Consider the following 16,200-nt stretch of genomic DNA (forward strand, 5'->3'; position numbering starts at 1 on the left):
CCTCTGTGATGCGGTCTCCTCTGGCCTGCACTTGTGGCAGTCTGTAACCTCCCAGTGGTGGCCCTGGGCAAGGCAGCAGTCCCTCAGTTACAGGGACATTGATAGGATTGGAGACTGGGTTTGATTTTGACCCAGTTTCCTTGCCGTGGGGCATGGAATCAGGGGTGCCAGGCTTCTTTCTGAGTCATTCTCACCTGAAGCCACTGGCCACCTCTGACTTCCATTGGCTCTCGGTCCAGCCCACCTCTGTGCACCTTCTTTTGCCCCGTTGACTTTTGACAGCCAGAGCTTTTCCCTAAGAAAGCCCTTACCACTGCAGCATCTTCACGGGATCCCCAGGGCTTTCCCTCCAGCCGCGCAGGGGCTCTGCCTGGGTAAGGGTGCCTGCAGCAAGTGTGGAAACAGACCCCAGATTCTGCCAGATGGGTCACCCTCAGCGATCCAAGGGAATGGGACAGACCAGTTTCTGCTCGCCTGGAAGCTCCCTGGGGCACATGAGGGCGGTTAACTACCTGTCCTGTGGAGACTGTCTTTCCCTCCATGTTCTCCAAATGCTCAGTCAGATGCTTGGGGCAGCACTTCCCACCCCACACCCACCTCCTTTCCAGGCCAGTCTCCATCTTGTCCCCTCAACAATGCACGGGCCCCAGCACTCCAGGACATTACTGTACTTCTTCCAGGCCCTCACCCTCATGGTCCTTTATTCCTTCTTTTGTTCATACCCCGTGGCTCCCCATGGCTTTTCCTGGCCACCCGCACCCCAGTTCTTGCCCTCTGGGCTCTTCTCCTACCAACTCCCTGACTCCTCCTGAGCAAGAGAACCCTAAGGCAGGGCGAAGGGCAGAGTTGGTACTGAACCCTTTTCTGTTGACTTTATGTCACAGAATATCAAAACTTAAGAACATGGGAATCCAGAGGTCATGCCATCCACCACCCCACTTTTTATATAGGGGAACCAAGGCCTGGAGAGAGAGAGAAGACAACAGGACCTGGACATAGTGACCAGATCTGTTAGTGCCAAAGCCAAGACTGGGCCCTGGATCCCCTAAATTCAAGTCACCTGCTCCCCTTCGCACCATCATGACTCCCACAGACACTCCTTCTTCCGCAGCCCTCTTTTGCTCCTAAGTGGCTGGCCACCAGAGGCTCTGGAGGCTCCCTCTGGCCTCCGTTTCCTTACCACGTGATGGGTAGGTTGGGTGGAGGGGAGGGGCGTGTGTGCAGTGGGAGGGTTGGACCGTTGGGGAGATGGTAGTTGTTTCATTTGCTCTTAGCCAAACCCTTACACATTTCAAGGAAGGCAGAACATTCCACTTCCCAGTTCTGGGTCTCTTACTACCTGTAAGAGAGTAAATTCCTCCTGACCCCCTCCCAAGAAATGATCCCTTGCCTGAAAGCTGCCCCAGGCCTGTCGAAGAGGGGAAAGAGCTGTGAATTATTTCTTTGGTTTGGGATTCTGACCCCTCATCCTCTCCTGGCCCCCAGAATCCCTCGGAAGACGCAGACACCGGGAAACACAGAATGAAACCCGGTCCTGGAGCCAGAGAGGGGCAGCTTGGAAGGCGGAGGACTGCAGGATGTCAAACGGACTTCCCCAACAGAACTTGCTTCCACCCCCAACACCGGTTCCATTCAGAGAAGGGAAGTGGGGGTGTGTGGAGAAGGCCAAGATCAACACCAGGCCTATGAGCCTGGCCCTGAGGGCATCAGCCCAAGAGGAGTCTTTTCAGTCCCAGGTTAGAGGCAAGAAGCCAATAGCCAGGCACCTGGGGTGCCCTCTGGTCCTCTCCTGTTTCTAAGCCAGTCTGCCTGTCCTCTTCCTCAGCCCCTTCCTTTCAGGTCTGCGTGTCTCCTCTGGTTTTCCCCTTCCCCCATTTTCTCTCCCCCCCCGTCCCCCCCCGCTCGCTTGCCCCATCCCTTCCCTCTCGTCCCCCCCCCTTCCTCCTTGTCTCCCTCTCCCCCTCTCATCCTCCTCCCCCCTTTCCTTCCCCCCACCTCTCTCACCCTCTCTCCGTGACAGCCCCAGCTCCCTGAATTCAGCCTTTCCATGCCCCAGGTGCATCACTTACCCAGGATCATTGGCCAAAGGAGGCAGAAACATAAGCAGCTCAGGAACACCCAGGGGACCCTTCTCCATTGGGCCCCCTTCATGGCTCTGGAAAGAGTCCCTCAGGCTCCCCCGGGGAAGCTCCTCGGCACAGAAGCTGCGGTTGAGGAAGAGAGGTGAACTTGTCCCCACCGGCTGCTGGCCTGAGACAGGTGTATTTCCCTGAGGGGCCAGAGTACCCAGGGAGTAGGACAAAAGAAGGCGGGGCGCCATGCCAATCATCCTTGCCCCGTCCTTTTTTTTCCTCAATCTCCACCTCTTTCCCCCACCAGGAAAAAAAAGAAGATACTGATACATCTATTTCTCTGCCGTGGTCAGCCTGAGCCAGTTAGGGGGAGGGATGGAAGGGGGATGTGGGGGGCGAGAAGCCAGGGTGCACTGGGAATGAGTGGGCCACTGTTATGCCTGGAATCGTAGGCTGCCCCGTCCTGCCAGAGCTCTGGACGGCCACGGCAGAAGGCAGCTGGGTGGTTTCAGGAGACAGGGGAGGGGAGAATGGAGAACAAAGGGGCCAAGAGGGAGGGAGTTTGGGGCTGCATGAATGGGAGAAGAGTGAGATTTAAGAAGCCCCTAAGAAACATAGGGAGAGGGGTAACAGTGGGGTGAGAGGTAAGAGTCAGAAATACCCTGTATATAGGGCACCTAGGTGCCTCTGACAATTAGCCTCTGACTCTTGGTTTCAGCTCAGGTTATGATCTCAGGGTCACGAGATCAAGTTCAACATCAAGCCCCACTTTGAGCCCTGTTTCTGATCAGCACGGAGTCTGCTTGAGATTCTTTCCCTCTCTCTCTCCCTCCCCCTCGGCTCCCCCACACTTGCTCTCTCTATCTCTCAAATAAATGAATATATAAAATCAAGAAAGAAAGAAAGAAAAAGAAAGAGGGAGAGAGGGAGAGAGAGGGAAGGAAGGAAGGGAGAGAGAGGGAAGGAAGAAAGGAAGGAAGGATCATGTGTGCAACTTTTGGAAAGGGGTGTTGGGCTCAGAATATCTGCTCAGCACCAGGCACATGGTAGACTCTCCCCAATGGTGGGTGTCTTCTTTCCAGAGGAGGGAGCACAGAGCCAAAGTCCAGAGAGCCCAAGGCAACCTGGGAAAGTGGCTTCAGGGATCTGGGATGGGTAGTGGGTTGAGGGTAGAACCTGGGGAGAAGTCATAGTGACCCCATAAGAAACTATAGGCTTCTCCTGGAAGTCTTAGGACTCAGGTCACCCCATTTTTATTTATTGGGACTTGCCCACACCAAGAAGGGGCAGGAACCCCAGACAGGGTGTGCTGAGCCCATTTCTGACGGGAAGATAATTGGTGTAGCTCCACAAAAGAAAACAGTGGAGTTCTTCCCCCACCCCTTGCCACAGCATGAACGTGGGCTTCTGGTTCCTCAGGACCGGGTTCCCTGAGTGTAGGGGATGTATGGAATGATGGGTTCCAAAGCAGGGAACTCAGGCTCGCAGACACCGCAGAGGCCAGGACAAAGAATGAGCCTTTCCCCATCCCCAGGCAGAGTGAGCCATATCCCAAGAGGAGTAAATGGCCAACGCCATAATGCCACCTCAGAGGACCATGAAGGCCTCACCACCCCATTGGCTTCTTGCCTGCTGAAGCTAGAAGTTCAATTATAGCCAGAGCACAAAGGCCAGACCTTCCAGTTAAAATGTGGATACTGCCGGAAAGTAGCCTGGTGTCCCCCTCAGTCCTTCTACCACTGTATGGATGAGCTGATCCCATTCTCTCCTGGGAGCAGAAAACTCATAAAGGTAAAGGGAGATTTCAGGCAGAGAATACCTAGACAGAATAGGAGGAGGATATCACTGAAGAGAATTTACGTAAACACCAAGGCCCAACTTGGCCTTTTTCATCACTTTTCTGGGCCAGGTCTTGCCCACAAGTTTTCCCATTAACTTGCTGTGTGTTTTGTTTGGTGATGCTCTCTGGACTACACTGTCCATCAACAGGGTAGAAAAAAGCATTACAGGTTAGACCAAAGTAAGAGTTGGACATATCACTGACTTGACCTCACAGATAACCTCCCACCTTCCGATGCAGGGAAGATCAGAGGCACAGAATGTTCTTTGGAGGCCATGTGGTGGCCAAGGTTTCACTGGGCATTAGGACGCCTGGGCTTGAAGCCCAGCTCTGCCGCCCAAGGTAAGGCACGGCCTCCTGAACCATGTTTTCCTCATCTGTGAAACAGGGGTAATATGTCAAAGAAAAATGAGAGCTGGACAGTAGTTAAAGCAGTAAAAGCAGATTTTATTCAGGACTCTTAGAGCAGGGGTAAGAACTTCAGGATAGAGCAGGCTTAACTCCAGATACAGCATGGACAAGTGGGAAATTACAGCCAAGGAGCAGGGCACAGAAGGGGGTCAGTGGATGGAAAACCGGGAAAAGAAAACATCAGGGGTAAGTGGGGTTCTGGCTAAACCAACCTAACTGGGCTCTTGCTGAAGACAGGCCAGGCAGTCAGACATCTCCTGGGGGGCAGTAGGGGGTGAGGAACCAGATCAGACATTGAGGGAATCGGATATTGAGGAAGGAGCACCCTTGCTGAACTGAATTAGCAGGGTTCTTGCTAAAACTGGATTTTACAAGGAAGTGCATAGATGGACCTAGAAGGTTCAGGAGCTTCAGATCTAATCAAACCAAGAATCTTTGTCAAGTACACCCGCTTCAAAGGTTGTGAGCTCATACATGTTAAAGTGCTTTAGAAATGTTAGGACACCTGGAAAAGGCACTTGGCTCTTCATTCCATCCTAACATTACCCCTAAAGGTAGAGACAAATGAGGGCAGCTGGGGGACAAGGAGGAATTTGGAAGAGAATTTCCAGGTCAATCTATCTGCATGCCAAGGTCTTTGCTATGTCCGCGTAGGGTTTTAGACATTGGCGTGTGCACATCTCATTCATTTTTTTCCCTGGCTACCTCCGGTTCTCCTCCTGGTTAGCCTCTGACTCTTGGTTTCAGCTCTAGAAAGAGTCTTTTCTGCCTGGCTCCTTCTCAACTTGCCCTTTTTCCGGAGCTGCGGTGCTTCTGTCTCTGCAACAAATGCCTCTGTCTGTATTTCCTTCTCCCTTCCCAGGGCATCTGATGGGGACACAGGGGGTGGGTAAGAGGGGAGGCAATGAGTGGATTCTCTCCATCCTGTCTGGTGGAGACCTCCTGGGCTGCAGACTCACTGGGAGGAACCTGAAACTAACTTTATTTTTTTTTAAGATTTTATTTATTTATTTGAGATTGAGAGGGAGAGCACAAGCCAGGGGTAGAGGCAGAGGGAGGAGCAGACTCCCCATTGAGCAGAGAGCCTGATATGGGGCTCGATCCCAGCACCTGGGGACCATGACCTGAGCCGAAGGCAGATGCTTAACCAACTGACCCACCCAGGTGCCCCGTTGAAACCAACTTTAAGCTGATATTTTATGGGGGCACCTAGAGACCTCAGTCTGGATTTGGGGTATAAGTAAATTGGAGCAAGAATAAGATCTTCACATGGAAGAAAGAAGATACAGACTTGGCTTGGGTTCTGGGCAGTGAAGTCAAGATCCTAAAGGGAGATTTCTCTTCTAAGCTAATCAGAGTGGGAGGTCCTAGGTTTTTTTGGGTGGGGGTGCTAAAATTGCTTACACCCTTATAATATATGCCCTAATAGACCCTCATGCTGCTAATAAAGTTCCTTCTGATCAGACTTACGGCACCTGGACTGAGATGGGGCAGAAAGTCAGATATTTATTAAATTTGATTTATGACATCCTGAACAAAAAGAATGTCAGGCCCCGTGTATGACCCCATTACCCTGTGAGGTATGTATCAGCCCCTATCTCACGTGGGTGGGGACCCAGGTGCAGGAAGAGGCGTGTCCTCCTGTCATCACTGAGTCATGGTCCAGGTTGGGCGATCAGGTGAAACTAGAGAATGTTCGCGCCCCTGATCGCACCTGGTGCAGAGCACACAGGAAGTTACAAAGCTGTAGCTCCAGCCTGGGGCAGCCTGCCTCCAGAGTGAAAGAAGGGATCGAACACGGGCTCAGCGCTTACTCGGTGCCGAACTGTTTGTTCAGTCCCCCAGGCAGACATGGAAATGTGCCTTTCAGGAAGGATAGTTGTCCCAGCTGCACGGGGCGAGGCGAGTGGACAGGTTCCAGCAGCTAGCCCCTTTCTGGGGCACCCCAGCTTTCAAGCCTACCTCACGTTCTTCTGAGCAATGCAGTGGGGCAGGTCCTGGCCCTTTCCACCCCTCCTGCGGGACTCCTCTAGTGGGTGTCGGGTCACTATGGAGGTCACCGAGGTGGAGACGAGGAAACTCTACTTCCCAGGCTTTGGCTTCCAGACCCCCTTGAAAGCGGGGGTCCAGGGGCTTGGGCCCCACAAACGCCCCCGTCATACTCCCAAGATTGGGTTTCTCAGCCCATGTCTTTAAAAGTGCCGAGCCTTTTCACACCAATTAGCTCATTTCCCTTCTCATTTTCCTTCTGAGGCAGAGGGGGGCATAATGTTTACCCAAACAGCAACTTCCTTCCTGGGGTCCCGGTGAAGGAGGAGCCATCCTGAGTGTGTACAAAGAGGCAGAAGGGAAGCACTGACTTGAGGCCCAGAATTCTCTATTTACCCATTCACTCAAATTTAAAGAGAAGGATGCGGAGGCCATGAATTTAGCCTCAGGGCTAAATCAAACGCTCACTCCCAAGGGCCCAGATTTGTTCTGTGTCCTACAGTTAGGTTTCCCTTTCTAAATTCTGAAAGAGAAAGAGAACTCAACATAATTTTGGAACTGGAAGAGAATTTGGCAATAGTGTAGTCACTCCCTATTCTACCAGGGAAGAGGTGCAGGCCCAGAGAGAGGGTCCAAATTCACGGAGTCAGTGAACGGCATATATGGGCATTGGCCCCATGTCTCCAGGGTTCATTCTGCATTGCTGTCCTGCCTGCCATGTTTATTCTGTTGTTCTCAAACATTCCTGGCCCCTCACCGGAACCCCTGCCCTTAGTGTAAACCCAGGTTTACAGACAGCCCTCAGTACATGTTGTCATTACGGTGACTGAATGATGGCAGACCATCCCCTCAGCCTGGACAGCCAACAAACAGACATCTCCAACTCCACGTGCTGACAGAGTCTAGACCAGGCCTAAAGTAGTCTTTTAAAATAAGGCTTACTAGTTGTTTTTTTTCCCATTATAAAAGTAATGCATGCCCATTATAGCAACTATGGAAAATATTTTAAAGTAGAGAGAAAAGAAAACCATCACCAATGATTCACCACCAAGAAAAACCTTGTACATTGATAGTTTTCTAGCCTCTTCCCCATGAATAGCTCATATACTTAGTTTTAATCTATCCTGTCATAGATAAAATTCAGATTCTGACTTTGCTCTATAACTTTAAAGATTTTATTTATTTATTTGACAGAGAGAGAGAGGGACCACAAGCAGGGGAAGAGGGAGAGGAAGAAGCAGGCTATGCAGGGAACCTGACATGGGGCTCGATCCCAGGACCTTGGGATCATGACCTGAACCGAAGGCAGATGCTTAGCCAACTGAGCCACTCAGGCGCCCCTACCGTGTAACTTTAAACCCTTCACTATGAACACTTCATTCATATAGTTTTCATAAAATTTCATTGACTAGACTGCTACCATATCTTATTTAATTATGTTGGACACGGGTTATTTACAGTCGTCCTTACTACAAGTAATGAAGAGTTGAGAGTCTTGTGCCTAAAGCTCCTTGCATATTTAAGCTCATTTCCTTAAGCTAGAATCAGGCCTTGTGTGTTTTTCTGGACTGCTCTGACCTTCCTTCTGGAGCAGGAAGTCAATTAGCATTAATTAGCTATGTCTACAGGATGTGGGGTGTATTCTTAGACACTTGGGGTACATGAAGTCTCTAACACTAACAGTCTAATGGTAGAGGTGAAACCAACAAAACAAGACAAATACTCGGGTGAGCTTAGAATGACAGGTGGATTAAGGACTACAGATGGGTTGAGGAACAGGTAGAGTCCCTTAAGGATGCCTTCTGGGGTGGTTTCCCAGCCACGATCCAAGACCAATTGCCAGTGTTCTCATTTGAATACCTGAGGCTTGATACATAGCCCAGGAAAATAGTCTAGAGAAAGTGATTCAGGACAAATTGGAAAGAGAAATGTGTGTTGGGGATGGGGGGAGGGAGGTTGGTACTAAGCCAAGGGGTTAGAGCAGAAGAAGGTGCGAATGGTCCTGCAAAAAAATCTAGCTGAGTGAGGCCAGTGCTCCCCTAGAGAAAGGAACCAGCTGGCAGGGAAGGCCAAGGGGAGCTAAGGGGAGCAGGGCCAGGGAGCCCCAGCAAGCCCCGCTCCCCAGTGTACAATGGAGGCAACAGAACTCCGACGGAGCATTAGCCTGGCACTCTAGCAGCCGAGTTAATCTGTGAGCCTGTGTGCCGGCACTGTGTCTGACACGGGGGATGCTGGGATGAACAGACCACAGCTCCTGCCTTCACAGGGTCACAGTCTAGAAAGATCTAGATGTGGTCAGAGGGGTGTGTAGTGACAGGCCCTCTGGGTCCATGGCCCTGAGCTCCAGGGGTACGTGGAGCAATGGAGGAAGCTCACAGATGGCAATCCGAGAGCATCTGAGTATCAGTTTCCTAGGACTCCCATAACAAGGCACTACAGACTGGGTACCTGAAAGCGACAGGAGTGTATTCTCTCACAGTTCCGGAAGCCAGAAGTCCTCAGTGAAGGCACTGATAGGAACATGCTTTTCCAAAGTCTCCAGGGGATTCTCCTTGCCTCTTCTAACTGGTGGTCACAGGCAGCTCTGGTTTTCCTTGGCTAGCAGCTTCCCCCTCAAACAACTGTCTTCACCCCTATGTGTCTGTGTCTGTTCGCTCTTCTTGTAAGGACATGAGTCATTGGAATAGTAGTGCCCACGCTCAGCCAGTAAGTTCTCCATTTATCATAACTCATTATATCTGCTAAGACTCCATCTCCAGGGCTGCCTGGGTGGCTCATTCTGCTGAGCATCTCCCTTTGGCTCAGGTTGTGATCCTGGGGTCCTGGGATGGAGCCCTGTGTTGGGTTCCCCGCTCAGTGGGGAGTCTGCTTCTTCCTCAGCCCCTCCCCCATGCTCGTGTACCTTCTCTCTCTCACAAAAATAAATAAATAAAATCTTTAATAAAAAAAAAAAAAAAGTCAATCTCCAGATAAGGTCACAGTGAGATTCTTGGTGACATGAATCTTACGAGGACACTAATCCAACCCAGCATAACCTCTGAAGAAGGTTTGGGGAGGGTAAATGTATGAGTCATTATAACGAAGGACCTCTACAGGGAGGCTGAGCAGGTGGGCCCCAACACCCTGCACTGGCTCTGGAAGTCCCAAACACCTGCCTCTGTCACCGCTGAACTAGCAAGCCGGTCTGGGTGACCAAATGAAATGTTCGTACTTGATCCCTTGATCAAACTTCCCAGGAGTAGGAGGCTGGGCAAGAAGCAGACCCAGGAGCTCCCAACACTGCCTCCTTATGGCTGTTTTGAGCCCACCCCCCCACTGCCCAGGAGGGCTGGAAAGAAGTGGTGGAGACAACAGGGCAGGGCCCAGCTGGAGCTGACCACCCCTGCCTGTGCTCCGTGATTTCAACCCGCTCTTTCGAAGGTGGACTGACGATAGCTGAGTGAAGGCCTCAGACTTCTGGTTTCCTTCTGAATCCGGAGAGGAGAATAAGGGTAGGCAAGGGGAGAGGGATAGGACAGTAAAAAACATAAATGAAACTTACCCTGTCCCCTGGGGAATCCCACAGTCGGTATGGCAGCCAACTCCCCACCTACCACACCAGACACCTCCCTGCTCCCCAAGGGTGGGGAACAGCCTAAGCATTTCCCCCTTTTCCTCACACAATCCCAGACTCTCCCTTCATGGGAAAAAAGTGACTTCTCACCTTGATCTGCCCCCTTGACATTATTTCTTCAGGTGCACCTAGAATGTTGTCTCCCCCAACCCTCATTTGCCGCCCACACTTCTTGGAGTCCTGGAGAGCTGGGGCTCAGGTGAGGGGAGGAGGCAGGAGGATAGTGATCACTAAGCCTGTGTCCCATGTCGCAGGTGGGGGTGCAGTACTGTAAGATGAGGTTTGCTCTGAGATGAGCATGAGGTTCTGGGGTCTAGAGACTGCGTTAGCCTGTGAGATCCCAGGTCTCAGGGGGTGAGCCTGCAAGAGGAGTCACAAGCTGGCTTTCCTTCCAAGGAAGGGGGATGTGAGAGGGACTATGGTCAAGCCCCAGAAGACCGAGTGAGTGCTCCAGGGGAAAGAACAGGGGCTTTGGAATCACCATAGACAAGCTGTTTCCCAGCTGAACCTCAGTTTCCCCATCTGCACAATGGGAATAGTAATAATTTCTATGAGCTTAACACATAGAAAATTCTCGACAAATGTCAATGTTCCCTCCACCGACCACTATCCCTGGGGAAGGTGGACACAGAAAAAGAGCCAAAGAGTTGTTTGGAGCAAGAGCCTGGGGTTGTTCTGGGGGGCAGGGTCAGCTCTTTGAGGGGATTATGGTATAATTTGTGCAGAGTGGCTAGCTTGGGAAGGGAAACAGGTTGGGGGAGCCCGGCTATAGGGCTCAGGAGGCTAGTGTCTCCAGCTGGCTCCTGGTAAACTGGGAGAGGGTCAGCTTGGCTACATCAGGGGAGTTGCAGATTAAGCTAGTACAGATTAGCTTATTTTATGCAATGATCATGCAAGCCGGTAAGTTCTTCAAGAACTATGGTTTAGTGGGGCGCCTGGGTGGCTCAGTGGGTTAGAGCCTCTGCCTTCTGCTCAGGTCATGATCCCAGGGTCCTGGGATCGAGCCCCACATCGGGCTCTCTGCTCTACAGGGAGCCTGCTTTTTCCTCTCTCTCTCTGCCTACTTAGGATCTCTGTCAAATAAATAAATAAAATTAAAAAAGAAAAGAACTATGGTTTAGTGGCTGGGGTAGAGGAGCCTGCTTGAAAGAATGAGGTTTGGAGAGCCAGAACCAGTGGTACAGAATCAATCTGCTAAAAAAATAATATGCAAAGGCAAAGACAAAGCAGGTCCTTGTGGAAGGATACTTTTCTGGAAGGATACTTATGATTTAAAGGGTTTCTTTTAATTCTGATACTAGACCATCTCACAGAAAGCCTGCAGGCCCTAGATGCCACCTGACTCTGCTGGGAGTTCAAATGTAGGCTCCAATATCTTATAATTAATATGTAGTATAATAAATATTGTGATATGTGATATAATAGTATCTATTAGATATAATTATTACATAAGCCTAAGTTAAATGGGAGATTGGTTTTTTAAAAATGTTTCAAAAGTTTTCATGGCTGGGGGCACCTGAGTGGCTCAGTTAGTTAAGTGTCTGCCTTCGGCTCGGGTCCTGATCCCAGGGTCCTGGGATTGAGCCCTGCATCAGGGTCCCTCCTCCACAGGAAGCCTGCTCCTCCCTCTCCCTCTCCCACTCCCCCTGCTTGTGTTCCCTCTCTCGCTGTATCTCTCTATCAAATAAATAAATTTTTTTAAAAAGTTTTCATGGCTGCTATTTTCTGAAGAGCCCCTGAATGTGTGATTCCCTTTAGCACATCTGCACAGCCAAACCCCTAATCCTGGTCCCTCTGAGACAATCAGTCCCACCCTTCCTTAGTGTGTCCCTCTGCCAAGAGATAGGCATCCACTGCCAGGACCTGGTTTTCTGAAGACTCTCGCTGTGGGAAAGCCTACCCCCCACCCACCTCACGCCATCAGAGTAAAGATCACCGCAGTTTGCTCAGAGTATTAAGAACCTGAACCCAGCCCTGTTGTCTGGTTTGAGCTTCTTCTTCCTTCCCACCAGTCCTATGTAGGAGAAAGACGCAAGATTAAAATTCTCGAAGATTTAATTCATATCTGTGAGTCTGTGTTTCTGTATAACTGACCAATGCATTAAAAAAAAAAAAAAAAAGCGGGGCACCTGGGTGGCTCAGTGGGTTAAAGCCTCTGCCTTCAGCTCAGGTCGTGATCCCAGGGTCCTGAGATCGAGCCCCGCATCGGGCTTCTCTGCTCCGCAGGGAGCCTGCTTCCCCCTCTCTCTCTGCCTGCCTCTCTGCCTACTTGTGATCTCTGTCTGTCAAATAAATAAATAAAATCTTTTTAAAAACAAAAAACAAAAACTGACTTCTTGTACCCTTCTCAAGGTCTAACATATGGCCTTTAATCAGACGAATACAGGGCGTGAGGAAGGCAAGAAGAAAACAGGAGGCCCAGGAGGGGCACACCGAGCAAACTTACAACTCCCATTCAGTCCTCCGTTCAAGGCCAGACTGGTCAAGGCCAGGAAAGGGCTGCTGTGGCCAGGGTCTCTGGGACACAGGAGGATGGGCATTCTGATTGAGGCAGATGGGGAGTCCAGCCCCTGGGGATTGCAACCCTGGTGCGCGGGTGGAGGAAACGTTAAGAATAAACCAGCCTCTTCCTCAGCTTGTTGGTGGCTTAATGTTGCCAACCTGCGAGGCCCCATGAGCAATGCGAGAAGTACCAGTGGCTGACTCACCCCAGTTCCTTCTGTATCTGTAGGTACGTGGTTGGAATCCAGAATAACTGCCTGGGGTAGAGGAGCCCCAGGAAAGAGGAAATTGCCGAGAAGAGCCCGAGGGGCCAATGGAGCCTCCCAAGGGCCTGCCTTGTAAGAAGCAACAGCACCCGTCTTGCTGTGCTGGGAGGTGGGTGGGGGTGCTTTGTGCAAAGGGGTGCTTGTGTTTAGAGGTTCTGTAGGGGTGGGTTTCTCTGTTTCCTACCCAGGATGGAGGACTTTGAGTCCATGGAGGGGAGTGAGAGAGAGAAGGTAGGTAGGAACCAGAATGTGAAAGTCCTCATCTTGGGAAGGGGCTTTCTGCAGGAATAGCTTTGGCCAGAGACTTCTGGCTTCTCTCTGGTGCCCAAAGATGCTTCAAACGTTCAGGCCCTTTTTTTCTGGTTTTGTGTCCACCTCCCACCCACCTCAGAAAGCTCTGATGAGGCCTCCAGAAAGCCTCCACCTGCTTGCTGGGAGGAGACCAGCCCTCATGTTGTCTCAGGGATTCCTGCCTCGACTTGCTTCTCCCTGCAGCAGCTCTTCCATCTCCCACTCTCCCTGGCTGGTCCTCACAGTGCCTCAGGTTTGGCTGAAGCTTTTTCTATTCCCCAGGCAAACCTTTGCTTCCTTACCTGCCCTCCTGCTCGGTTACTGCCTGAGGCCCCCCAGGTGCCCAGAGTCCCAGCTTTGTCTTTCCTCTTGCTTCCCTCCTGGACTGTCCTGAGCACCGTCACGCCACAATCCATTCACTGAGCTGAAAAGCTAAACCTACCTGATGTCAAGAACTGTGAAGGGCCCACCCCAGTGTCATGGATTCTGACAGAAGACAGGAGACTCCGGGGTCAGAGCCAAAGGACTTTACTACCCCAGACACACCAGATAGCATGAACTTCATGTTCACATTGGCTTCCCTTGACCCCTAAGTCCCAGAGGGGCAAAAAAGAGGCAGGTGCAAATGGGTTCTGTGACACAGTAGGCTTGTGTCTCTGCTGAGAAATGCTGATCTTAGGAAACTCCGATCTTTCTTTTTAAGAGGCTACCTGCAAACCTACCCACCCTGCCCCCAGAGGTAAACATTATCTTTATTACAGTGGACAGCAGCCAGATCTGTTTCTGTCCCAGAGAGAGAGACGCTATCTCTACCTCTCAATGCTCTTCACCATATAAACACCCTTGAAAAGATAGCCTAGAACAAAAGGCCATCTGTATTTCTGCTCCCAAGACTTGCAAAAAAACCATGAGAGACTCATGGAGAATTGTCTCCTGATCTCCAAGACCTGGGGAGTCCCTTGGCCTGAGTTGTTGGCTCTTTCCGCTGCCTTAGGTTGACTGGGGTGACTCATTCAGCACCATATACTCCCTTCCCCCAGGACTCCACGTCCAGCACAGTGCCCAGGCCCCAGCAGATTCTCAATAAACGTTTGTCAAATGGATGGATGAATAAATGAGTCTTTATAGAATTTTTGCTTTATAGCCTAAAAACGGCTAAAACGTTTTTTAAAACCACAAAAGGAATGACAACTAACATTTGTTGAGTTTTTGCCACATACTTGTATGGTCAATTCCACTGTAACCAAAGCTGGCTTGACTCCCTCTCTGTCTAAAATAAACAAAACCTTTTTTTTAACATATTTTTTTCTTTTTTAATAAACATATAATGTATTATTAGCCCCAGGGGTACAGGTCTGTGAATCGCCAGGTTTACACACTTCACAGCACTCACCATAGCACATACCCTCCCTAAAGTCCATAACCCCACCACCCTCTCCCTACCCCCCTCCCTCAGGCAACCCTCAGTTTGTTTTGTGAGATTAAGAGTCTCTTATGGTTTGTTTCCCCCCCATCCAATCTTGTTTCATTTATTCTTTTCCTGCCCCCCAAGCCCCCCAATGTTGCTTCTCCACTTCCTCATATCAGGGAGATCATATGATAGTTGTCTTTCTCCAACTGACTTATTTCGCTAAGTATAATACCCTCTAGTTCCATCCATGTCATCGCAAATGGCAAGATTTCATTTCTTTTGATGGCTGCATAGTATTCCATTGTATATATATACACCACATCTTCTTTATCCATTCATCTGTTGATGGACATCCAGGTTCTTTCCATAGTTTGGCTATTGTGGACATTGCTGCTATAAACATTCGGGTGCATGTGCCCCTTCGGATCACTATGTTTGTATCTTTAGGGTAAATACCCAGTAGTGCAATTGCTGGGTCGTAGGGTAGCTCTATTTTCAACATTTTGAGGAACCTCCATGCTGTTTTCCAGAGTGGCTGCACCAGCTTGCATTCCCACCAATAGTGCAGGAGGGTTCCCCTTTCTCTGCATCCTCGCCAGCATCTGTCATTTCCTGACTTGTTAATTTTAGCCATTCTGACTGTGTGAGGTGGTATCTCATTGTGGTTTTGATTTGTATTTCCTGGATGCTGAGTGATGTGGAACACTTTTTCATGTGTCTGTTGGCCATTTGGACATCTTCTTTGCAGAAATGTCTGTTCATGTCTTCTGCCCATTTCTTTTTTTTTTTTTTAAGATTTTATTTATTTATTTGACAGAGAGATCACAAGTAGGCAGAGAGGCAGGCAGAGAGAGAGGGGGAAGCCGGCTCCCCGCCAAGCAGAGAGCCCGATGCGGGGCTCGATCCCAGGACCCTGAGATCATGACCTGAGCCGAAGACAGAGGCCTAACCCACTGAGCCACCCAGGCACCCCTCTTCTGCCCATTTCTTGATTGGATTATTTGTTCTTTGGGTGTTGAGTTTGATAAGCTCTTTATAGATTTTGGATACTAGCCCTTTATCTGATATGTCATTTGCAAATATCTTCTCCCATTCTGTCAGTTGTCTTTTGGTTTTGTTGACTGTTTCCTTTGCTGTGCAAAAGCTTTTGATCTTGATGAAGTCCCAATAGTTCATTTTTGCCCTTGCATCTCTTGCCTTTGGCGATGTTCCTAGGAAGATGTTGCTGCGGCTGAGGTTGAAGAGGTTGCTGCCTGTGTTCTCCTCAAGGATTTTGATGGATTCCTTTCTCACATTGAGGTCCCTCATCCATTTTGAGTCTATTTTCGTGTGTGATATAAGGAAATGGTCCAGTTTCATTTTTCTGCATGTGGCTGTCCAATTTTCCCAACACCATTTTAAACAAAACCTTTTAAAAACAAAACAGCTTGTCTTAAAAAAATAAATTCCACTTCTAGGAATTCATCCAAGGGAAATCACAGGCCAAGTATACACAGATGTATGTACATAGCAAATACTGGGGGCTGCCTAATGGATCGGTACTGGAATTTGCTGAAGTTCTTATGATGCATTAGTACATGGAATATAATGCACTCATCACAAATGATCATGTGGTAAAATATACAGCAATCAGGGAAAAGTCAATAAAACATTGTGAAGTAAAATGTTGATAAAATGCTTTGTATGTTTAAAATAGTTTCTATGTGATCCCAAAAGTTTTTAAAAGGGACAAATACAATGGGAAAAAAGAGGAAGAAGAAGAAGAAGAAGAAGAAGAAGAAGAAGAAGAAGAAGAAGAAGAAGAA

At 49.6% G+C, this 16,200-nt stretch overlaps 1 protein-coding gene across 1 annotated transcript in view; it reads right to left on the minus strand.

The window, feature by feature from the left end:
- Positions 1-2,151, minus strand: part of LOC111155031 (mucin 4, cell surface associated) — a 47,402-nt gene extending 45,251 nt beyond the window's left edge. Inside the window, exon 1 of the mRNA XM_022515045.1 lies at positions 2,070-2,151. Coding sequence (XP_022370753.1) covers positions 2,070-2,151 — 82 coding nt within the window. The remainder of the gene's footprint in view (positions 1-2,069) is intronic.
- Positions 2,152-16,200: the final 14,049 nt, after the last annotated feature.

The sequence above is a fragment of the Enhydra lutris genome, unplaced genomic scaffold, assembly GCF_002288905.1.
Source record: "Enhydra lutris kenyoni isolate GAN:26980312 unplaced genomic scaffold, ASM228890v2 scaffoldscaffold39, whole genome shotgun sequence".
NCBI classification, from domain to species: domain Eukaryota; kingdom Metazoa; phylum Chordata; class Mammalia; order Carnivora; family Mustelidae; genus Enhydra; species Enhydra lutris.